The 25,239-nt window shown below is 41.4% G+C and overlaps 1 protein-coding gene across 7 annotated transcripts in view; it reads left to right on the top strand.

Moving 5' to 3' along the window:
- The window catches only part of MCF2L (MCF.2 cell line derived transforming sequence like), a 174,845-nt gene that overhangs the window by 108,729 nt on the left and 40,877 nt on the right, over window positions 1-25,239 (top strand). For 5 of the 7 annotated variants that reach the window (XM_090022050.1, XM_090022015.1, XM_090021999.1 and 2 more), the window contains exons 4-8: window positions 15,696-15,786; window positions 22,935-23,054; window positions 23,444-23,560; window positions 24,093-24,242; window positions 25,035-25,159. In XM_090022050.1, the coding sequence (XP_089878176.1) occupies window positions 15,696-15,786; window positions 22,935-23,054; window positions 23,444-23,560; window positions 24,093-24,242; window positions 25,035-25,159 (603 nt within the window). Of the gene's footprint in view, window positions 1-15,048; window positions 15,100-15,695; window positions 15,787-22,934; window positions 23,055-23,443; window positions 23,561-24,092; window positions 24,243-25,034; window positions 25,160-25,239 lie in introns of those variants that run through there. The other 2 variants (XM_090022041.1, XM_090022005.1) reach the window with 2 other exon arrangements.

Here is a 25,239-nt window from a genome sequence, read left to right as displayed (position 1 = left end):
TCTAAGCCATCCTGAGCCTTTGTTGGGAAGGGTGGCATATAAATCACATATGTGATATATATGTGTATAAAAACAAAAAAATTGATGCATATACATAAATTCAGGCTTACTGTATCCCTGAATTTAATTTTTTTTTCAATTTTTGTTTATATGCAAAAACATGCATGAAAGAGACAAATTCAAAATATTTTAGAAAGTTATTATGAAAGGAAAAGAGTACAAAAAAGTACTAAAGGATATACTAATGGACACTTATAGTACTTTAACATTGTTTAATTTACTAGGTTTCAAACTAGTAGTGACGGTGATAAATAAACATGAAGCATTAAATAGTTCCATGGGACTGGATGGGAACTCCGCTGGATGACACTTGCCATCACAGGCAACCACATAGGTTTCTCATCCCAACTACTCCTTTGGAGAGTCTGCCACAAAATTTCATACCTTTAATGGTTTGAAACCTTCCCCTGCTTTATAGCCAAACTCAATCATGGCCAGTTTTGCCCATTTGTTCTTTCACAAACACTGCCTTTATAGCTGTTCTCCTGCTCTGTTGACTTCCCCCTACTTTCCTGCTGTATTTGACAGATGCCATCTTCACTCTTCATGTTCATTTTGTTAGGCTAGACAAAGAAACCAAGCATTCTTTGTATCCCGTCATTAGGTAGATTCTCCATTTGTGCAATTATGCTAGAGCCCCTCTCTTGAACGTGTATGACCAGAACTGCATTCTGTCCAAATGAGCTCTTGCCATTGTTTTTTATAGTGGCATTCACATTTCTGTATCTTGCATTTAAATACAGGCAACCCCCCACTTAACTCTGTTTCTCTTAGTGCTATTTTGCTATAACGCTCGTTTTACATTGATACCCAATTCCACTTAGCGCTCAGTGAGTTTTGTTATAATGCTCACAGTCATGTACAGCTGGCAGCAGGCTTCACTTAACACGATTCTGCTTAACATTTTGTTTTTTGGGAACCTGTTAAGAGCATTAAGTGGGGGTTGCCTGTATCTGTATTTTAAATTTGACATCTTTGAATAATTATGAAAATTGGGGGAATCTGTGAGAGTTAACAGCTCTGGAATAAGGTTACTTCTGCTCTCTGTTCACGTGTATATAGCCTTAACCAACATGGAATACCTCCAGCTTTAGTGACCCATTTTATTTTATTTTATTTCATAAAATGGTTCCTCAAGGATAATATGGCCTATGTCTAACTCTCTTTACTAAAATCTGTGTTTTGCTTTCAAAACCATTACAGTTCAGACTGATTATAAATGCTTTGGATTATAAACAATTTTTCATTTAAAATATGAATGCATTACATCTGTCTCTTTTAAAGGGCTCACTGAAAAGTAAGTATTTAAAGTATATAATTTCTATGAAAGACGCAAGATGCATTAAACAGGAATATTTTTTGGGCAAACACATGCATCATTTGACTCTTCCGAATAGTCCTTTTTAATTCAATGGGCCCATTCATGCATGCATATATCTTTGCAAGATTGTGTTCTGAAAAGACTTGGAATGGGTAGTATGAAAGAGAAATTGAAATAGCCAGTGTACCTGGGGAATGCCTGATTGCTTTAGGTTTTCCTTTCAACTTGGCTACATATCCTTAGCTTCCTGGTAATGGTACACGCTTTTCAGACCAGAAGCCATGCCTCTAAGTACAATAGAAAAGCATCTAATGCTACTATATTATTCATAGTTTGCAGAATCAGAAGGGACCTGCGCAGATCATCAAGTCCAGCCCCCTGCCATGGCAAGAAAGAGTACTGGGATCAAACGACCCCAGCAAGGTGTTCATTTAGCCTCCTCTTCAAGGCCCCCAGGGTAGGAGCCAGCACCACTTCTCCTGGAAGTTGGTTCCAGATCCTAGCTGCCCTGACAGTGAAGTAGCGCCTCCTGATATCTAGCCTGAATCTATCCTCTGCCAGCTCGTGACCACTTTTCCTGGTCGCTCCTGGTAGTGCTCAGGGGAACAGGGACTCCCCCAGTGCCTGCTTATCCCCTCTGACTAGTTTGTAAATGGCCACTAGATCCTCCCCTCAGCCTTCTCTTGTGGAGGCTGAACAGATTCAGGTCCCATAGCCTCTCCTCGGCGGGCCTGCCCTGTTGCCCCCTGATCATGCAAGTGGCCCTCCTCTGAACCCTCTCCATGTTGTCCGCTTCCCTCTTGAAGTGCGGCACCCAGAACTGGACTCAATACTCCAACTACGGCCTGACTAGTGCTGCATAGAGGGGGAGGATCACCTCCTTGGACCTGATTGAGATGCATCTGTGGATGCATGCCAAGGTACGGTTGGCCTTCCTGACTGCATCCCCACACTGCCGGCCCATGTTCATTTTGGCATCAATAATGACTCCAAGATCCTTTTCTGCCTCTGCACTGATGAGAAGGGAGTTCCCCAACCTGTAGGTATGGTACTGGTTCTTCCTCCCCAGGTGCATCACCTTGCATTTGTCAGTGTTGAAACCCATCCTATTCCCATCGGCCCACCCCCGTAACCTGTCTGGGTCCAATTGCAGCCTGTTCCTCCCTTCTAGTGTGCCCACTTCTCCCCACATCTTAGTGTCGTCTGCGAATTTGAACAGGGTGCTTTTTACCCCCTCGTTCAAGTCACTGATGAAAATGTTGAACAGTGCGGGCCCAAGGACCAAGCCCTGGGGGACCCCACTGCCCACATCCCTCCAGGTCAAATAAGACCCACCCACCACCACTCTGAGTGTGATCCTCCAGCCAGTTAGCAACCCAATTGACTGTGTAGGTGTCAACGCCACAGTCCCCTAGTTTTTTAATGAGAATGGGGTAAGAGATGGTGTCAAAGGCCTTCCTAAAGTCCAGAAAGACTATGTCCACTGCTACCGCTGCATCTAAGGATTTGGTGATCTGGTCATAAAGGCCACCAGGTTGGTCTGACAAGACCTGCCTCTAATGAACCCGTGTTGGTTACCCCTAAGCATAATCTCTTCTGCTGGCCCCTCACGGACATGTGGCAGGATAATTCTCTCAAAAAGCTGACCCAGGATAGCGGTAAGACAAACTAGCCTATAGTTTCCTGGGTCCTCCTTCCTCCCTTTTTTGAAAATGGGAACCACATTGGCCCTTTTCCAGTCCTCTGGCACCACACCAGAGCACCACAAGTGTATACCTCCTTTTTAGCTAGGAGATGTCTAGGAGACATTCCTGTATGCTTTTGGCAAGCCATGCAGGTTTTTGTCCCCTCTTGCCCCCTTTGATCCATGTTGGGATTACCTCCCTTTGGGCTTGGAGGATCATCTCCTTAAGGAACAACCACTCTTGGACACCCAACTCCTCTCCCCTTCAGGACCTCAGTGCCTCCCCAACTATTCTCCTTACCTCGTTGAAGTCTGTCCTCCTGAAGTCCAGGGCTGCTGCCTTGCTGCAGGTCTTTGCCGCCTTGCCCTGGATTGTGAATTCCAGCAGGCGATGATTGCTGTCACCCAGGTAGTCAAGCACCCGCAGACCTCTCGCCAAGACCAGGTCCAACAAGGCATCTCCCCTGCTGGGGCTGTGTACCTCCTGGGTTAGATGAAGGTCCTGTATCTCGGCTAGGAACCTATGTGAGTGGTCAGACCTGGCTGACTGCTCTTCCCAGCAGATGTCTGGAAAGTTCAGGTCACCCATGATGACCACGTCCTTTGACTTAACTCCCTCCGTGAGCTGACTTAAGAATTCCCGGTCTAGCTCTTCCCCTTGGTTGGGTGGTCTGTAGTTAAGTCCCTTTCCCCTTGACTTCTTTGTATTCTAACCCAAAGCACTTCAGTGTGCCCCTCCTCTGACCTTATGCTACATGTTAAGGATGTGTATTCCTCCTTGACGTAGAGTGCCACACCCCCACCTTCCCTTCCTGCCCTATCCCTTCTGTACAGCCTATAGCCCATGATATTCACCACCCAGTCATGCATTGGGTCCCACCACATTTCTGTGATCCCCACTATGTCTGGGTTGTTGTCAGCTAGCAGGAGGGTAAGTTCTTCCTGCTTGTTCCCCATACTACGAGCATTTGTGTAGAGGCATTTGAGGCCTCCTGAAGATGCGTGCACTGGCCCCCTAATCTCGGTACTGCCTGGTCCCCTGTTGCTTACCTGGGTATTTCTTCTGCTCGTTGGTCTAGGCTGGGCTGTTCTTGTGGGTGACACTTCGTTTAGTGGTCCAAGGCTTCCTCCACTCTAGTCTTCCCCTTCCCCTGACAAGCCTAGTTTAAAGCCTGCTGGAGGAGATCCGCCAACCTAGAAGAGAACACACACTTACCTTTGGGGGAAAGGTAAAACCCATCCCACCTGAGCATGTCTCTCGTCCTCATGTGCGGGTCATTGTCTAGGAAGCTGAAGCTTACCTCAAAACACCGTTCCTGAAGCTGCCAGTTGATCTCTCTGATGCAGGTCTCGTGTCGTCTTCCACGTCTGCTCACTGGGAGGACAGAAAAGAATACCACCTGTGCCCCCATCTCCCTCAGCATGCCCCCAGAGAGTAGTAGTCCATCATCAGGTGATCATTACCTGGCTGCATCATTAGTGCCCACATGGATTAAGACCATGGGATGGTAATCGGTGGGCTGAATCATGGCCTGGATCATCCCCATCACGTCCTGAATCTTTGCTTTGGGCAGGCAGTAAACCTCACGTATCGAGGGGTCCTGGTGACAGATGGGACCCTCTGTACCTCTCAGGATGGAGTCACCTATGACAATCATTTGATGTTTTCTCCAGGTCTGCTTAGCTCCTTCAGCCTATTCAGAGTGTGGAGAGGGTGGAGTTGCCTCCTTTCTGGACGTTTCCTCCTCTTCTTCCTTTTCCTGCAGTGTCACCAAGGTCTCATACCTGTTCTCCAGCTGACTGGAGGAACTGGTACTGCTTTGCTGCGAGCAGCCCTAGTTCTGGAGGTGACAGTCTGCCACTCTGCAGTGGAGGGCACACCCCGGGGTGCGTCTTCCTTGGGTGCAAGGCCCTGCAGGGAAGGGAAATAACAATCAGTTTCATCCTCCACCTCCATGATTCCCCTCAACCTGCTAACCTCCGCCTGGAGCTCCCTCAACTGCACCTCTAGGGCCCTAAGATGGGTGCCTGTGGGGGCCCCCAATCCCTGCCACCCCAGCCCTGCTGGGCATCCCCTGCAGGCCAGAGGGCAGGGAGATGCCAGCTCCCCCATGGGCTCTGTCTGGGTGGAGGCCTCAGACGAGCCCTGGGTAGGTGGTGCCCCCCTGGTCAGGGGCCCTAGCAGGACTCTGCATCAACATCATTTATGTAAGTTGTTGTTTGTTTATATTTTTGTGTGGTGCCTTTGCCCTACCCTTGCAGGAGTCTCCCTCCTGGTCCTTCCTGCCTGCCCATTGGTGCAAATGCTGGCGTGTTCTGTTCACGTGGCGCGGCTCAGGAGCATGGCTCCCTACCAGCTCAGCTAGAAGGGATCCGGGGGCTTCCACTCCAGATCTGGCTCAGCTGTGCCAGATCTCTCTGCCTCACTTACCTTTGGGAGATCAGCTGTTGCTACCCACGCTGCTGGTTCCACTGCTGCTGCATCTGCCTCTGCCTTGGGTCAGGTAAGGGGGCACACATGTGTATGTGGGACGCACATGTGCCCAGATCCCTCCTTTCTTCCCTGCTCCTGGCTCCCAAGTGCCAGGGGCTATGTCAAACCACGGCTTTTAAATATTGATTATATATAATTGTGACAGGGGTATTGCTACTGGAGCCTTTCTCTTGGTGGCTCCACCCTCCTGTAATGGGCCAACCACCTGCTTACTCACCTGCCATGCCTTGATCTTGATTGGTTGATTGATTGTAATTAGTGGGAGGCTGCCCACTTTACGCACCCTGGTGCCAGGGGGTACTGTCTGTGGCTCCTTTTTCCTCCCCTACACCGCAGCCTGAGCCTCGCAGATGGTACTAACATGGCCCTTGCTTTCTCTCAGAGGCTTCTCGCTGTCCCCTTTACTCTGGGGCTTCTCACTCCTCGCAGCCCTCTCTCTGGGCTTCTGGCTGCCCCCCTTGCTCTGGGGCTGCGGCCAATGCACCCCAAATGCTGTACCCTCTCTGGCGCCAGGATCCCCACGCTACCATGGAGTCCCTATGAGGCCTCCTCCAACCCCTAATAGCCTCACCCGGTCCTCTGGTTTAACAACAAACACAAAAACACAAAGCCCCTGGGCTATAACATAAAAAGCTAACCATCCGGCCAAAACAACATTTAATCCCTACTGGGAAATACTCCAACCCATGGCAGCAACCAGAGGATGCTCCTGCTATCGAGCATCTCCCCCTTCCTTGGCTGCCAGAGGGGAACCACCCTCCTGGCCTCGCCTGGGCTTAAGAAGGGCCAAGCCCTGCCCTTCCTGTCAGCTGGCCCCACTGGTTGCCCTAGCAACCAGCACCTGTGCTGCCCTGGTGACTTGCAGCTGAGCCTCCCCCTTCTTGCCACTAGGGGCCTCCTAAGCCATTCCTGCTCTCAGGCTCAGGGCACCCGAGTGTTCTGCAACAATAATCAATAATGGTAAGCTTTAGGAAAGATTTGCAAGTGGTTTGACAAATTGAAGTGATAGCATTCCAAGTGCATAGGACAACATGGAAGATGCCAAGAAGATGGGCTAGTCAGAGACGAAGAAGAGCAAGATCTCAAAGATGATGTTGGTGACATGTGACATGAGTGGGGTTGTATTGTAGAGCTGTTCCAACAGGTCTGTTAGGAAACCTATCAAAACTGTAGTATCTTTAGGGGGCTGGGTTTAAGAAAAGGCCATGCTGCTCCTCGGTTTTCCTTGCCAGTTGATTTGAGATATGTTAAGAACCTGTTCTAAATTTTGGTAACTGCTTCTGTACCAAATGCAATAAGGTATTGCTACTGTAGGAGCAGATACAAATATTGTATGGGTTTGAAAATGGGGAGGTGGAGCGTTAACCTTAAGAAGTGGATATGCAACAGGATTATTGCAGTTAATTCCACATTTTGATCCACAATAAACTTTATTCTGTAGTAAGGATAAGATGTGTGACCACCTCTTCAAAATGTGCTACAGATGCTGTTGCAATCTCCAGTCAGAAAGTTGTGTGAAAACTTGTTTGCACTGAGCAAACAGCTACCCCATGTTATTAATTTGGAGTTGAACCTATGAGATATTCCACATGCATCAACTTTCCTATGCGATTAGACGTTTTGGGGGGAGTAGGATAACTACCCTGGATTTGAGTCATTTACTATTACACTAATAATATATAGTAGTAAAACACTGAAATCCTAGGTAAAGTGACCCTTTGAAATTGTATTAACAAGATGACTATGTAGGGAAGTTATGCTCAGCTATATGTTGTATGCTGTTTTTACTTTATACTAAAGTCAGTTTACGTGTGGCAATTATGTACTTGTGTAGTGATATAGAAAGAGTCTCAATTTTGGGTAAGCTCCCTCCATCCCCACCAGGTACAGAACTAAAGTGATACAGTTGTACCCCTCCATCTCCTTGCTGCTGACTCACTGTCACCTGAGCGCACATACAGTGAGTGACCTTTCTGCTGCTGCTACTACTGCACCCCACTTTTTTAATGTCCGATATCCCTTACTGCTTCCTTCCAAAGTTTTTTATCTAAGCCTTAAACCTAGTTTGATAATATTCTTTATTTTTTTTTCTCTGCCCTTGCCCTGTTTGACTTGCATGCAGTCCTGTCATACTTACAACTTCACCTTCGGCTGCCTTATCTAAACCTGTGATCAGCTTCAGAAGTACATTTTGCTACTTGTTCTTCTTTGCCATTTCATCCTTCCCTATATGACCTCACCCATCCCCACTTTCAGTCAAGGAAAACTGCAGTTGGACCGCCAGTCCAACCCTGGTTTATACTATCCACAACTCCACAGAGATTAAAATTATTTTCTTCCTGCATATCTGCTGTGAGCCCCTGAACTATAACCAGGTGCACCAACTTCAGGCCCCAACTGTGAGAAACTCAACAATGTACTGAGTGCCTAAAACATCCCAACAGGACGTGAGTTCATAGTGTAGCAAACCTAAAAATAAGCTCAGCAGCAAAAGAAAGAAATGACAGTTTTTATCAAAGGTGCAGTTGGAGTAGGACCTAGGAAAGGGAAGAACAGCTGGAGTTGGGGGAAGAGAAAAGGAAATGTGTATTTAACTTCCCAAACAAAAATGAGAACCTTAACAACAGGTTCAATTTCACTTAAATAAACAGGAAGGCCAAAGTTGGGTCTAGTTCAGAGTAGTTTTGTTTTGTTTGTTTGTTTTTCCATGCTGCTTTACCGTTCCTTGGAAGGGAAGGGAGTAGCTGCCAAAAATAAAACAAAGATAAGAACCCCCTCAGGCATAAAATGCACATATTTGAGGAAAAAATACAAATATTTCCATGCGCTGTGACTCTTCCCACAATAAACTATTTGTTGGAACTTCAGTTTTTAATCTGAAAGCCTGTGAAGACTGGGTCTGAATTACTTGCAGATTATGCATTACTTGCTGAGTTTTGTTGTCCTGGCTGAAGCTCCTGCTCTCCCCCCGGGTAGTCCATTTTTTGCATTAACCACCAGGAGGCAGGGTTGGACAGGCAAAGCCTCGATGAGCTGCTTTTAGATTCTCGGCTCTCTCTCTCCTTGCTGGTACTCCTCTGTACTCCTCTTTGGAGTTCCACCTTTACTAAGGGCAGCATAGATGCCCAAAGTTGTCATATGATGATTAAAAGCATATTCTTATGACAAGTTTATTGTAGATCATGAGTTTCAATGGAAAGCTCTATGAACATAAATTGGCAGCTTTAACTTTGGTTTTGCAAAAGCTTCCTCCTCCTTTCTTTGCTGAAAGTGCTGCAGGAAGGTCTGATTTGACAATGGGAAAGTAGTGAAGTAATTTAAAACCTGGTAGGGGTTGGTACGCTGTGTTTGTTTTATACAGTGATCAGCTCATTCAAGGTAAAGGTACAGGCTCTAGCTGGTTAGTCAGAAGAATGTAGTTACAAGTTAGATGAGTATTCTTCTTATTTTATAGATGTAGATCCTGAACCAGAAAAGTAAAATGATCCGTCTATTACTTGAGACAGTGACACTGGACTAGAGTACTGTTTAGAATTTGGGAACTTGTAAATTGTGTTTACTTTCAGACCACATTGCAGTGTTTTTTTTTTCAGTGGTTTTCTAAGCTGCTAAAATACAATTGGACAAGACTTGGAGACTCCAGCTCTCACGTTAGACTGATACCGCAACCCATCTAATTCAGTATGCTGTTTGAATGGGTTTGAATGGGTATAAATATTTTTAAAAAATTAAATCTATCATTCTCTCTGAAACTGTAGATGATGATTTAATAGAGATGGCGCTGATTATTGTCATCATTGTAATCACTGTCTGTGAAATTTGACTTGTTGATACTGAACTTATGGAACCAGAATATAAAAATTCTCAGATTCTCCTGGTCTTCAGAAATTTTCTGTTTTAGGAACTGAATTATAGTGGGTTATTTATACTGCAAAATTGGTGATGATTCACAGGAGATTCCAGAGCCTGAAAAGACAAGCTACCAACTTAATTCCATTGGGGATGAGCTATGAGCACAGCTCTTTAGGCTTGCCAGGTACTTTTAAATGGCTGTACTGTATTCAAGTGACTAATATTTATTATTTGTTATGATTGCTGGAAACAGTTCTTTCCTCAGATGTGGGCAGCTTCCATTGGCCTTGGTTAAAGTCACACGTACACAGCAGAGGCAGAATTGGCAGTAAGCTGTTGCTTTCTGTCTAATAAATTAAATGTCATGGTGATATCATACAGCTGTCATCCGGCATCACTGGGAAACTGGGCATTTATTCTTTTTGTTTTCTTGCTTGACCATTTCTTTGCCACCAGTATTGTGAGCTGTCCAACCAAGAATTAGGTGTGCACCATAAAACCTGTAGTGTTTTAAGTGAGGTGTACATTTTTAAAACATGTAAAATGGTATTCTCCAAATTGCAGAATTTTGGAGACTGACACTAAAATTAAACGTCTAAAAGGTCACTAGCTTTTCTGCTGAGGATTGTATGAATCTAAAAAACATACAGGTTCAGGAATTGGGCATTCTGTGCTCTGCAGTGTTGCATTGATATTTAATATATTAAAGCAGTGTAAAGGTAATTAAGGAGAGCCACCGCACCAAAATATTTCAAAGTCATTTCTATTTCTCTGTGTTTGAGCAACAATGACCTATCCTATAACTTAATACACAAATCATGCAAATCTGGAGTTGCAGTATTTCTTGTAAGGCTCATAATAATGAAATGAAAGATAACTACTGAAGACGTTTATTTTGTAAGATAGCTCAATGTATTCCTGAGCTGAAAGATTTTTCTTGAGCACTTTCTTAAAAGCAACCTTTAGGTGGTAAAATGTCTTAAATGCATGTACAGCCTTATAGGACAGTATTCAAATTAGGCTTCATGTTTTGAAATACAGACCCTCCATCTCATAAGTAACTGTCAAATATAGAAAACTTGCGCATTGCCCAAGTAAAGTAAATGATGAAACAACCTGCCTAAATCTAACAATCTGTCTTACTCATACATGTTGCTTCAAAAAATGACCTTTATTAGAAAGTTTCCATCTTGAAACCAAGACTTTATATTATGAATTGTTGTGTAAGGTACAAGTTCTGAAGCATTTGTGGAGACTGGTAAGTATGATTTATTCCCATACTTTACAGAAAGAGGCATGCATAAGACAATCTCATTCCCTTTAGAAGCAGTGATTTCTCAAGTAAAAGGCCTTTGACTTTTGCCTTTTCGATATTGTTAGTAATCTATCTGCCACCTCTATCAAAAATTTAAAGCACTTCCTTAGAGAATAGGGAAGGAGAGAAAGTTATCTTTAATGAATTTAAGTTGCTCAGAAACCAAGCTGGTGACTAGGATGAAAAAACATAGATGAACAATTTCTGAAGAGATGGTAACCTTTGTGGTGAAGAACCAGGGGCCTTTGTACATGCTACATTTTTTGCCCTTTTTTGTGCTACAACAACGCAATTGTTTGTTTGCACAAACAGGTTTTCCAGATAGTTTAAAAGTCTTTCTGGTGCATTAAACTAAAACTCCTTTTAGTATAGTTTAGTTTGGTTCACCACAAATTAAAGTGTCATGTCCATAGACTCATTGCATGCAAACAAAAGCACTAAGATGTGTAATGAGCCTCTTTGTCGACCAGACATTGATGTGACTTTTTTTTTTGTCGCGCACCCCTTTGAATTGTTTCTGCTTTCAAATTGCTTCTGCTTTTTTTTTTTTTTTTCTTGTGCTGTTTGCCAGCTCCCTGCTCCCACAGCTGTGTGGCAGAGCATGGGTTGGGGGGCCAGGGACCAGGCTTAATTCATTTGAAAACCAAGCCTGTGAAAACACTGGTGCAATGCTCCAAAGCTTATTTAGTTTGAAAACCTACTACATGCAAACACTGATGCGGTGCTCCAAAATAAACAAGTTTAAATTTTATAAACCCATGTAATTTAATGAGGATTAAACCCTGCGGTGTATACAAGCACCCCATAAGAACAAAATAATAAGAGCTCTGTGCAGACAGTTGTTCAATGTCTGGAAAATGGATCCCCCTTCTCTTGCATATTTGGTTCTGTGGAGTATTTAGCTCTCCTGGATTAAGAATCTGAGGGGGGGTTTCTTATGTCTTAATATCCGAAACATTGTGCTGGTGATACATTTCCTTTCAACTAAAGTTGCTGTAGAATAGAGTTCTGTCTTGCCGACTGGATGCCACTCCCCACCAAGTGTTCAGAGTACCTTAAGAAGCCCATGTAAAGTTTTAATGAGCAGGAGCTTGTTTCTCTCCTACTTAAGTAACAAGTGGAACATTGTTTATGGGGTTTTTCTGAAAGATGTCATTCTTAGCGTTGGTGGAATGAGAAGCTTTAGTCGTGCTTGCCTGTCATTGCTCTCAGGAGCTTCACACTTGGAACTAACATTTACATTGTTTTTGCTGAGTGCAGCTGGATTACCTGGCCATTGTCTCTGAGTCAGAAGAGAGCTGTGGGATGGCTATAATCCAGGCTATTGAAGCTTTATGACTTCCAATTTATCTGAAAACAAACTCTGCTAGTCATCTGGTTTTTAGTCACCTACTACTAAGCTGGGTGACTTATGCTCTTGATTCCTTGTCCTAGTCTTCTAACAAGCAAATACAGAATAATACCTGATTTCAGATGTGTGTAAACACCTTTTACTATGAAGAGTGCTCAGCAATCTCTGATCTTCTTGATGCATGAGGCTGTTCTTTAATGATCAGTGCAGTTACCACCCCAATGCTTGACCTCTTTGTAAGAGTCTGTGCCCGATGATTATCACAGTTCACCTGCAACATTATTGCTAATATCCTTCTGGTGCTTTGCTTAGTAGAGCGATTCCTTACTGGGTCCCATTTGAAGTCTTGTTGCTGAAATAATTGAACAGCTTTTGAAAGCAAAAGTTCCTAGGTAAATTAGCGTAACCAGGAAGGTATGGTCAAGGTAGTGAGTGATCAAAGAGGAAGATCAGTTGGCTTCCTGTTTGCAAGCTTATGGACTTGTGCTTTTTTAAAAGAGAAAATAAGCAGCTTGTTAAGACTGAAATAAACTTTATTAAATCCATATCACTTGGGTGGGCCAAAAATGATCTAATCCTGTCCTGAATTTGCAATGTCTGTGATCTCTGCCTTACCAAGGCACTGAGGAACCAGAAGGTAATAACTATGTTGTTGTTGTTACTGGGATGGGCAATGTATACAAGCAATTTGCATGCAACAGTATAAAAGCAGCAAAAACTTTAGACCTCCTTATTTTATGTCACAGCTGTCACCACCCATACCTCAGAGACATGGAAGGATCTTTCAGAAGATGAATACGTAATTGCTTTCACATACGCTAAAGGAAAGTTTTCTTCTGCAGCCTGACACAGAAAACTCTCCCACCCTTTCCCCCAGGTACATGAGGTCATAAATCTTACAAACAGAAGACAAAGGAGGGTGATGTCCCCATAACAAAGCAGAAGATTCACTGAATAGAAATCTCAGCCCTTGCCCTATGCTGTGAGAATTGTGCATTTACAGAGAAGAAAGTGGTTGTTTTGGCACGGTTCAGTCACTCAGCATTACATTTTGGGGTACTGAAAGAAAGGACAGATAATAAAAAATAATTTTCTTTGTTTCTTGATATCTTCCCCCTCCCACTTCCTTCCGCTACTTCTGACCTATAGTATGAGAGCACTACTAATATAACCTTTTCAGCATCTTCACAGTGCTAGACTTTGGGGGTGGGAGGTCTATTTTTTCTGCTTGTAAACTTGTAGAGGAACAAGACTGATCTCTTTATGCTTTGTATTTATTTTTTCTTATGGAAGGTGAAAGCCTTAAGACTTTTCAGTTAATACATACACATACTCAAAAAAATTAATGACTGAATTAAAATTCCTCCAGTTCACAGTGAAGGCAAACCATTGAGGGGGAGTGCAATAAATGGCTATCAAATGACTCATACTTTTTATGGATGTCAAAGGATTGCTGAGAGTTGGTGACTGGCTTCTGTTTCAGACAGACTTTGCTGTCATTCTAACCAAGACTCCCTTCCATTTAAATAAATTTGGCCCATTCATTACAAAAGACGGATTGGTGACGTGTTTCTCAGTGTACCATATAAGACAGATGGTAATTTTAAATTCCGACCGATCTTGGCTACATGCTGACTTTTTATGGAAATGGGGAACTCCTCCTTAGCTGGTCTGTGGCTGTTGGCTGAGGGCAAGTAAAATTCAGGGGCACCCAAACCCCAAGCTTCCAGGCCTGGACCTGAGCATAGGATGCCTTCCAATTGGATTTGAAAGTATCTGATGCCTCGAGCTGAAAAGTCTGGGATGGAGCATGCTTGCCAGTTGCAGGGGTACATAACAGTGTTTGAACTTTATTTAATCAAAAGGATTCGGAACTGATCTGACTAATTTGACCTGGAACACAAAAATTTCCCAAAAAATATATATATATTTACTGTAAACAAGAAACCTGGATTCTCGTCATATATGACAAGTAGCCAGGTTTCTTGTTTATAGTAAACAGAAGAGTGGCTTCTAAACAAGGTCTAAACAAAGCTTTCCTGCCTACGTGCTGTCATATTTCCTTTCACATTAAGAAACAGACAAAATACAACAGAGCAAGCATGTATTAAATGGTCATATTGGAAAAAAAACAATATTTTACAGCAACATAAAACTAGAACACTTTTCAGTACAAAATGCATATACATTTTGTGTGCAACATAAGAAAATGGTGCATGTGTTTGTTTCACCTTTCTGTGTTCGTTATTTTTGGTCACTTCTGTATAACATTAGTAATTATTCTTTAACATCTTGTTCTATTATCTTTTTTGGTCCTATAAATATTTAGCTCATAAACTGAGCTACTTGCAGTGTGAAAAGGGGAGGGTGTAGAGGGGATATTACTACCTGTAGTAGTAAAGGTGCAGGTAAGAGATTGCAGTGGGTGCCTGGAGTTTTTATCTATCATGAAATACCCTTTTTCCATAATGAATCTAGCTAGCAATGTAAAAGATGATAATCACAAACAACAGCTTGGTGTGCTAAATAATCAGGGAGTATTTTCATATCATCTTTCCAGCCTAATACAAGTAGCAATAGCTTATCAGTGCAATATGACAATAAACAACAAATTAAACTGTAGTATTTACCAGCACAGTATTTAGAGCTTCTGTAGAAACAATATAGGTCAACCTCAGTTTATATTTGCTTCTTGTCTTTAAACTGACATATGGTGTTTTTCAAATACAGTATATACAAGACTTGCCAAATATTTAAAAAAAAAAATCATTCAAGGCTGTATTTGCCTGTCATTTTCATTCCAGTAGCGATTGGCTGGCAAGTCTGCTGCTGGCATCACACAATTGGCTTGGATATGAAATACAAAACAGTAGCAGATTTCTTTATTTGTACTCTGTGACTGTAAGACTTACAGTTGAATGCAGCAGAAAAACAAAGGTCATCTTTGCACACGGATTCGAGTGTGATCTTTCTCACAGATGTTTCCTTCCCAAAGAAGTGCATCTTATCTTCTTTTTCTAGTGTATGACTTTGAGCTCTTGGATTCCTTGGGGATTTTTTGCTTTGAATATAAAAATTCCCCTATTAGGAAGTTTCTAACATGGAAGACTGAGAAATTCAGATGCAAGAATTAATGGGAGGCATGGATCCTAGGAGCTTGTGTTTTTTAAAGGGGTTCAGACACCAACAGAGTAAGGAATGAATCCAAGAGGGGGTTTACTGTAACAGCTGTAGAAGGGAAATGATTCTGTTTTCAAGCTTGAATTTCAAAAAGTACGTGAAAGATGGATTACGCTTGTAACAATCCTCCTAAAAAACTGAAGGGACGTACATTCTCTTCAAGGAATTTTGGTACAGGATATGCAAAAATCTTGCCTCCCATGGTTGACGGCAGTTGTGTGTTGACTAAATGAAGCTGCATCGAATCCATTTGGGAGCACTGTCTTCCTCATGGTAACTGTATGCAGTCACATGCATAATTGAAATAACTTAAGGTTCAGTGCAAGAAGGTTAATTTACTAATTTTGCTCAACTGTGAACTATGGTTTCAGAGAACTGGAGACCGATTTCATCTGCGTTTTGTAACTATAGTTTTTCTTTTATTCCCTCTGAACTTAGCTTGCGAGATGCTGGAATTGGATTTATCCTTGTCATAGATCGTAGGCAAGACAAATGGACCTCAGTGAAAGCCTCAATCCTGCGAATAGCGGTGAGTTCAGCTTTCAGTGAAAGCCTTATGAAGGCCCTTTAAAGTTTGAACTTCTTGCATCTATAAAATGCGGTAAACTTATGGAAGTGTTAATGTATGTCTCATATATAAAGATATATGCTGTAACAATTCTTTATTTTTCTCATTTTAATTTGATAGTATAAATACATAGGATACCATAAGTTTACATGATATGCTTACATGCTACAGCTTCTAGCACTAAAGTTAGATAAATTTGTTTTACTGCATCTATGTATGAATGCACACACCTGGATCTGGTCTAAAATAGTCTTTGCACTGATGACTCAAACAGCTTGAATGCTATGGCATGATATTTTCATTTTATTTGTTTGTTTGTTTTTACTGAGAGTGAAGAGTTTGGCATCTGTTTTAAAATTTTTGCTACCAGATTTAACATGTTCTAGACATGCATGTTGTTGGCAACTAAAATATTAAGCCCACTAACTTCCTAAAAATTGCATTTTATTTTATTTAAATACCAAGTTGGCTTCCATTAAAACTGGAGGTTCTATAAAGAAGCTACAAGGCACCTGATAAATGCCTTGGCATGCTTTTCATATATTTTCAAATAGAGCTTAACTCAAAACTTTTGGGCTACTAATTTTTCAAAATGTAACTACAGTATGCACAAAATGTATTGCACAGTGCAAACTCTTAACATGTAAGCAGAAAAACAGAAAGAGAGTTTGGATGGTAAGAATGTTCATTTTAATGAAGTCTGAATACTTACACTTTTTGCTATTTTCTAACCTGTCATTATCAGTATTTGTATAATCAGGAATTTGTATAAGTACAAAACAATGCACGATGTAGCTTTCCTTTTGAGGGAGGCATTTTCATGTTACTCTTAAAGTGATTCTAAGTTGTTTAGAAGATTTTTATATATTGCCAAGAAATGCTGGAAAAGTAAATCTTGGCTCAACAAGTCATGAAAATTAGAGATACTAATCTGAGACACAGAGGAATCCAGTGGTAGGGACCAAAATGAGGTGAGTTTGGAGCTGCTGAGTTTTCATAGTATTGAAGAAGCAAGGATTTCTTGGGATAATATATTTTATTGGACCAGTTGTGTAGCTGGGATAGTTAGACAAGCTTTCAAATGCAAATGCAAGACATTCTTCATCTGTTCTTATATTCAAAAGTGTATCTAATTCTATCCCAGCTACATAGTTTATATCTTTCATGGAATACAACCTGAATCTGTACACACTGTGATGCAGATGGGACAGATCATTCTCATGAATGTAGGAGCAGCTGGAGTTTTTGCCTGGAGATTGATGTTAAGCTGTAAATACTTATTCTGATCCAGTCTATGTTAGAGTAAATTGCTACTAGTTGGAACTCAGCTTTCCTCAAAAAAAAAAAAAGGCAGCAATATCCCTAATGGATTAAGCTGAGTCTCTGGCTCTTCTCTCTTTGGCTTGTAGGACTTTGACTAGGGTCTTAGCTTTTTCTGTTTGCTTTTTTCATGGGTGAGCTGGATGAAGTGACCAATGATGTGAAAGCTATTCTGGTTGTGCTGGAAAAATGGCTATCAAATGGTAATATTTTGCAGCATTTCTAAATGTGAATAGGGATTTAATTAATTGAATCTGCTCTGTAAATTTGTTTTACAGCCTGCTCCTCTCAACTAAGTATTCTGTATGCCCTGCTCTTATGCCTTTCTTCTGGACTTTGTGAGCTTAATTGTCCAATAGGAGTAGAGTGGTCTTTAGTGGTTCACAGATCAGTATGCAGCCTCTGTAGCAGGGATCCGATCTGTTGATTGCTTCAATGATTAGGATCAAGACCTTCAATTTAGGGGCCTGAGAAGCAAGACTCATGAGGAAAGGCTGGAAGTATTAGGGTTAGTTAGTTTGGAGAAGAGAAGACTGAGGGGGAATTTGATAACAGTCTTCAAATACTCTAAGTGTAATTACAGAGAGGCTGGAGATGGGCTTTTCTCTGTGACCATAGTAGGCAAAACTAGGGCCAATGGCCTTACGCTTCAGCAGGGGAAATTTAGGTTAGAGTTGAGGAGGAACTTTCTGACTGAGGATGGTCAAATGTGGAACAAGTTACCTAGAGAAGCTGTGGAATTTGTCCTTGGAAGTTTTCAAAAGCAGGTTTGGACACTTGGCTGGCATGGTTTAGTTAGGGGTGATCCTGCCTTGAGTAGGGGGCTGAACTAGATGACCTTGTGAGGTCCCTTCCAGCCTTATTTTCCTACGAACTGGCCATGAAAGTAGGTTAGAAGCCAATGTAAGGACTAGATTATGGGTTAGAGATGTTCATAAGAACCTAAACCAGAGGAAAAAAACAGGTAGTCACTTTGTACCACTTGGAACCTATACATTTATTTCATATTCAGGTTCAAATGAAGTAATTTACAGTAATCCAGACATGTAGCTCTGTGACCCAAGACCTTGTCCAGAAAAAGGAAGTAAAGCTTCCTAGATGGATGGAGATGGATTAAGATGCTCTTAATTGTTGGTGCTGTGTAGTCAGCCATGCTAACAGATGAGCCAAACTACTTTTGAGGTTGTTTAACTTTAGCAAAAGTGGTAATAATGTGGGGATGAGTGCTTCAGTTATTTTTTTTTTTTTTGCAGCATGTCTTCAAACCCAGCAGTTCTACTTTGAATAATCTGACTTAGAAGGTTATACTTATCCAGGATTTAGTACTTTATAAGCCCTGTGATCTCATAAGAATGGTACTGATTGGATCAATGGACTGAGATGGGTTAATTTTCTGTTTTGCAATATTTCTGTTTGTATAAAACATTGTTCTCTTTCCAAGACATGTGTATTGTAAAAACAAAAGCAAAACAAAACCCCCCCAAAAATTCTGTTAAACAACTTTTAGACTCTTGTAACAAGTAATACTTAAGACTGCCATAACGGACAGAAATTGAATGAGCTCTATTCTCTTTTGTTCAGCCTGTTTGCATTAGGCATTTGACATCACTTTGGGTATAATCACTGACACAATTTCCTTGATATAATCAGTCTTTTTTCTCTTTTATGTGGATCTTTGACATGTGAAAGAGAGAAAAGATGGGGAAAATGTTTATAAAGCCATTATCATTGAGGGGTACTTGGGCACAGACATATGAACAATTTTCTATGAGGTAAAAGAGCTCAAGGGCTTAAAACATGCCAACTGCTCTGAACTAACTACCCAGATGCATGCTCTCACTGCACCATGAATGGAGGGTAAATCGCAATATCTCAGCTTTTAGTGAAAAGTAAATTATGCATCATGTCTGTATCGCTGCTACTTTAAGATGATTCCAACTCATGATGCCTGCCTGTCAGCCCATTTTAACTCAAGCTTCCTGATAAACCTGCGTAAACAATTAATCTTAAGAAAGAATATGCCATTGAAACATGTTGGGTAATTGTAGCAAGTTAATGGTTGATGTAGTTTCAGGTTGCCTTACGTTCTCTTTCTCACATTAAAAATATTTGGGTATTCTGGCCAAAAGTGTTTTGCAACATAGGAATAAATGTAAAAGGAAAGAAAAAGCATAAACCAGCCTTAGGGTGCTTGCTTACACAAGTTCAGTTCTTCACACAGTTGGGCCCCTAAAAGCGCTGTACAGCCATGACATAACACACGTGCATGGCTGCAGAGTGCTTTTAAAATGGCCAGTCATGTGAAAAATTAACCCTGGTCAAATCGAGTATTAGATGAAAACACTCTAAAGCAGAGTGCCTTAGGAATTTGTGTTCCCTCCAGGGCTCATTTTTTGTGCTTTGGGGCTGATACTAACACAGAGCACCACCCTCAGCCCTGTCTCTAGGCCTGTCATTGGGGAAGGGCAGGCGAGGGAGAGGGAACATCAGGAGCTGCTGGCTGCTTTGCATGGCAGGAGCTGGAGGGGAGGGAGTGAAACGGAGCCCCCTTCCTAGCTACTAGGGCTGTGCGAAACAGCACTGGTACATTTTGACAGAACAGCAATTTGTTTCGATTCAAAACCGTTGTTCCATTTCGTTTTGTCGTAACAGTTTCACTGTTCCAACGCTGTTTCAATGTTTCGCTCATAGGCTATAATGGGGAAGCTTGAAACAGCCTATAGACTTTATTTCTTGTCTGATTTGGATGAAACTTGCAGGAATGGTAGCCCCTTCTGAGGGCACGATGTCTGCCACGTTTCTAGGAAATAGGTGCAGCAGTTTCAGGGAAATTGCCCTTCAAGCTGCCAACAAGCAAAACTCGTGACATGGGTGACACTGTATGTGAAGGCACAGCAGGGTGAAAACTGCAGGGATGGTAGCCCCTGCTGAGGCCCTGCACCTTAGGCTGCTGAAAGGCAAAACTCATGTCATGGGTGGCTGTGGGACTGTGTCTGTCTTGGGGCACAGGGGGGTGAAAGCTGCAGGCCTGCTAGGTCCTGCTGCAGCCACAAAGCCTGCCAGCTGTCAAGGAGATAGGTGCAGGGCCTTCTGGGGTCCTGCACCTCTGGTGTTGACAAGAAAAACTCATATATGACTGTCAAAAATGCTGCTTTTTATGGACTTTTTCCATCCCTCCGCCAGAGAACTGGGATTGGAAGGGACCTCAGGGAAGGCTGACAGTCACTCGCCAGCTCCACAGTCAATATTGAGAGCGCTCCTTGCCGCTCCCTCGCCTTACTTTAGTTTCTGTTTCCCTGCAGGCAAGCTCAGCTAGAGCTTCAAAATTCAAAATGTTTCAACTGGCCTCATTTCATTTTGAGGCTGCTTCAAAGCCCTCTGTTTCATTTAGATTTTGCTGTTTCAAGCTCAATACAGGTTGAAACAGCATCGAAACAAAACTGCCAGAGAAATTTTGCACAGCTCTACTAGTTACGCCGCCTGGGCTGTTGGTGGGACCTGGGCTGGGTCTGGAGGTGAGGGGCCTCTGTTCCACCCTGCCCTCAAATTGCACTGAATTGTCTTTTGGAGTACAAACCTTGTAAACCAGAATTGTCCTATATTTTTGTTCCATCTCTCTTGTATTCATTTATCGTAGAATGATGTTCTTCACATTCTTCATTTTGTGGCTTAGTAACCATATTAACATAATTGACAATTTATTTTTGTGCTGCTTAATTTGGCATAGTGCTTTTAAGAAGTCATTGTGTGGTCTGTTAGGTCTGCTTAGTATGTGGTGAGCTTTATAACAAATGTTCTGCTGGATTGGAATGAAGTGACTTTTTTCTTTTTCAGTACTTTTTTTTTCTTTGTACATTGTAAAATTGGCTGGCTTTTTAAATTGAACTGTGTTCCAGGAGTTCCTCTTAGATCATATTCTTGTCTCTGCAAGTCACTAGGGCTTTCAAAAAAAGCATTAATGTTAATAGTGATGATGTGAGCTCAGAAAAGGGGGAACAGCTGACACCTGACCAGCACTGTTTACTGTAGCACTTCTCCAGTTTTACTTGTCCTAGTGCTCGTTAGTGATTCAAAGTAAAGTAAGAAATGGAAGGAAGTGGAAATGTGAGGACAAAAGTAGGCTTGTATGAAGCCAAGTACTCAATTGGAAACTACTGAAGAGCTTTGATACCTCAATGGAAAAGTGAAACCCAAGGCATGAATCTGGAAAGGTGTGTATGCAAACAAATGGAGATGTGCAATAGAAAAGGTGAGAGAGAAGCAGACTGCATTGCAAGGAAGGCATTTTGAAAGCATGATAAATTTTGCCACAAATCAAATGGGACTAAATTTTCTTTCAGTGTTGCATCATATGCTTGGAGCGGTTTTTTGAAATAGGGCAGCTTGACTTGCTGCAGGCTTGCCAGTTCATCTGTCCATGGCCTCAGTGTAAATAGTTGTAGACTGAATAGCAGTGCTGTTTTGGATAGACTGCCTGGGCTAGAGGAAAAAAAATATGCCTCTTTCCTATAATATTTACCCTTTAGATTAATAATGATTAAAAAGAGAAAAGTGACTTCAAATTAAGGTATCAAGCATTAATTAAATTCTGTACAGAGAATATGTAAAAGCTTATTCATTATTTCATTGATTTTTCTTCCTAATTCCTGTCTGAAACAGAAGCCATTGCTGTTTCTGTCTTGAAAACATTCTTGGGTTTAGGCTTTCAAGAATTTCATTTTGTGTGCATCTGCAATGTCATGTTTTAGCCAAAGCAATTTAAATTTACTTCTTAACATGAAATGGTTATTCAGCCTTTTTGTTTTTGTTAAATTATTGTAACTTAAATGGATTTTTTTCCTTTTTTTTTAAGCAAAATTACCTTTCATAGGAATTTTTTCCATGCATTTGGCAATTATGGATCTATTTGGCATAAACAGTGACAAAAACTTCTCTTGTTAATACAAAGGGCCTATAATCTGCAGTAGGATAAGGATGATTTGATGGTTGATACAAGAAATTAGAATGATCTGGGTTTCTACTTCTCCATATTCTCTGTGAAAAAACGATCAAATCACTTTTTGTTTCTTCCCTTAATTTAGAGGGAAGTTTTATTCATACTAAAGCAATGGTTCACTAACTTTTTGGACCCACAGATTGGTATCAGCCCTTAATTTCTCACTGACAATCAACTACTTTATCAAACTTTGAATGGCAAATGCTATAACCAAGGGCTCAGTACAATCTGCAGCCCGTGATTTGAGAAGCACTGTGGCATGGGCAGCCTGTATGTGGCACAAAGCAAATCAGGGAGCAGATAAGCAGCACAGCCACAGATAAGGGAGAAGACAACAGGAGATCAGGCTGGGAGCAGAAATCAGAGCAGCAGCTCAGGCAGGGAGTACAGAGTAGAAAGCAGAGCAGCAAGTGGTGGAAAGGGATCTTAGAGAGACTCAAGGAGAGTGTGGGGCTAATTTGTGGTACACCTGCAAAAACTGTTGGCCCCTACTATATTAAGCTGTCTTAATATATTTAACAATGTTATCTTCTTGAACTACCACATTTTAGTACAGCTAGTATCAATAGTAATTGTGAACCATATAATGCAGCACTGGAACATTTTACAATCCACAAAAAATAGCTAAATCATAATTAGATTACAATGGCTTTCTACAGTAATTGGAGGCCTGGAGTTTTTATTTGGTGAAACATTGAGAGGCCTTCCTTATATCCTGATTCAAACTGGGTTACTTATAACTGTAGAAACCAGATACAGAAACTAAGACAAACTGGTTTCATTATATTTGCAGGCATCTTTCCCAGGAAACCTGCAGCTAGTCCTTGTTCTACGCCCAACAGGATTTTTCCACCGAACTCTCACCGACCTTGCCTTCAGATTCAACAGAGATGAATTTAAAATGAAGGTACCTGTAAGTATTCCTTTTCTTCAACTTATGTTCATAAAGATGTATTAAAAGACTTCATATGGAAATTGAGAACACTTTGTCACAAGAACAAACTTGCATAAAAGTATTTTTAACAATTGGTCTGTGTAATTTTATATAGGTATTATTTTATCCTGTGTTGTAATTTTGAGGAAAACATGTCTATCAACCTTTTCCCAGACAAATAATAGTATTTTAATAATTATGTAAACAAAATTGGTAATCTGATATGATACCTTGCCTGCCTATGTCCTTAGACCAACACTGCTACAACTAAAAACCCAGCAACGTGGAAGCTAATCTTATATGAAGCACTTAGCCCAAAATTCCTTGTCACTGGGTTGGTAATGTTAATCCTACTCTTGCTGTTGCAGATCATAATGTTGGGCTCAGTAACAGAACTTCAGCGTTACATTGGTAAATCACAGCTAACAGAAGACCTCGGTGGCAGTCTAGATTATTCCCATAGCAGATGGCTGTCTCATCGCACTGTAAGTCTCCAGTTGTTGCTTTATTTTTTCAGTTTAATGGACCCTTCTGTTTTATGCTATCACTTATAAAAACAAATTCCAGTTAATGTGCACTGACATAGCCTGAGTGAGGAATCCCAGTGGAACTTAGTCATATTGGAGAAATATTATGAGTAATAAGCTTGGGAGTGGTTTTTTTGGGGTTTGGAGCAACAAAGCTGCAGAATATTGTTGAGGGGAGGCTTATTGTTCCTTCAGCAGAGAGAAAACTAAAGTTAAAAAAATGATTCCAGTTTGTAAAAGTGTGTGGGAAATGTATCTGATGTAGTCCTACAGAAAATATGCAGTTAAGGAGCTGATGGTGAAGGTAGCTTGTATACAAAACTGTTGCTTGCAAAATCTTTTGTATAGACCATCTTTCATCTCTGGAAGTCTGTCTGTTTTACTCTGCTTTAATGGTTATCTTACAACATTTGCATCTTTTTTTTTTTTTTCAATGGGAGTTTGTGTTCAGAGAGTGTGAAATTTCTTTAATTTTTTTCTGTTCCCAAAGGCTATAGAAAATTTCGCCCTAATGGTTAAGGAAACAGCTCAAACCCTTCAGTCCTTTGGGACTGAATTGGCTGAGACAGAACTGCCAAATGAGGTGCAGTCAACCAGCATCCTTCTTACTGCGCACACAGAAAAGAAGGATAAAATGAAGGTAAGCATGTTGCAAGGAGGGAACAGTGTTTTTAGTCTGCACATTGTTTTAGTTATAACTAGCAATACAAGTACAGCTGAAAATTGAAGGGATTTTTAAATTTAAATGTATAGATGCATATAAGACCTTCTTGTATAGCTAGACAGTTGTAAGAAAGTCTGAAGTTAAACAAGGAACTTTATTCTTTGCAAAAGAATACTCCTTGAGGTCAAGGAAAGATGCTACACTTGGATGATCTTTTTAGGCATGGATTGCTTTATAAACAAAATGTAGCAGTGATATTTTTATGTTATTTGTATGTGCAAATACACTAAAAATGTGTAAATATTTAAAGTCCTGTAGCTTTATTTGCTTTAAACCAGGGGTGTCAACCATATAGCCTGGTTGTGACTCTCAGCCATGTGGGGCTGGTAAAAAAGCTAAGACTATGGGGGCCTGGTGGGTAGGGATGGACTTACCACCAAAATCTGGGATACTGAGCCCCTTTGGGGGGCACACATGTGGGCATTAGGATGAGCAAAGATTATATTAACCCCCGTGGATGCCAATGCATGCTCAGCTACTGCCATACTCAAATCTACAATGTGAAGAGCCCCACAGTCCAAATCTGCCCAGGGAATGAAATGAGTTTGATACCCTTGCTTTAAACCATTGCTATTAATCACATTACTAAATAATTCTCACTAATCTTTCTGTAAAAAAAAAAATTAAAAAAATTGCATTGTTACAGGGTTTCTTGTGAATTCTGTGATTGCCCTGATATATTTTATGGGAGTGTTTTATCTTCTGCAGGAAGACATGAGATTAGCAATAGAACAGGGACACAATATCCTTGCAAGTATCACAGAGCCAGTGACCGAAAACCCTGACTACCAACTGAACCAAGATCAGCTTGACAATCAAACCACAGTGGAAAGGTGAGATTAAACCAATTCCTGCCACTCATTCCATTTGTCTGTGAATTTCTTTCCTTTTTATCTTCTAGTGTTTAACATGG

Source organism: Crocodylus siamensis, chromosome 1 (assembly GCF_052110815.1).
Source record: "Crocodylus siamensis isolate JL-2025a chromosome 1, ASM5211081v1, whole genome shotgun sequence".
NCBI classification, from domain to species: domain Eukaryota; kingdom Metazoa; phylum Chordata; order Crocodylia; family Crocodylidae; genus Crocodylus; species Crocodylus siamensis.
The sequence above is the reverse complement of the archived record's forward strand: the minus strand, read 5'-3'. Positions and strand labels throughout refer to the sequence as shown.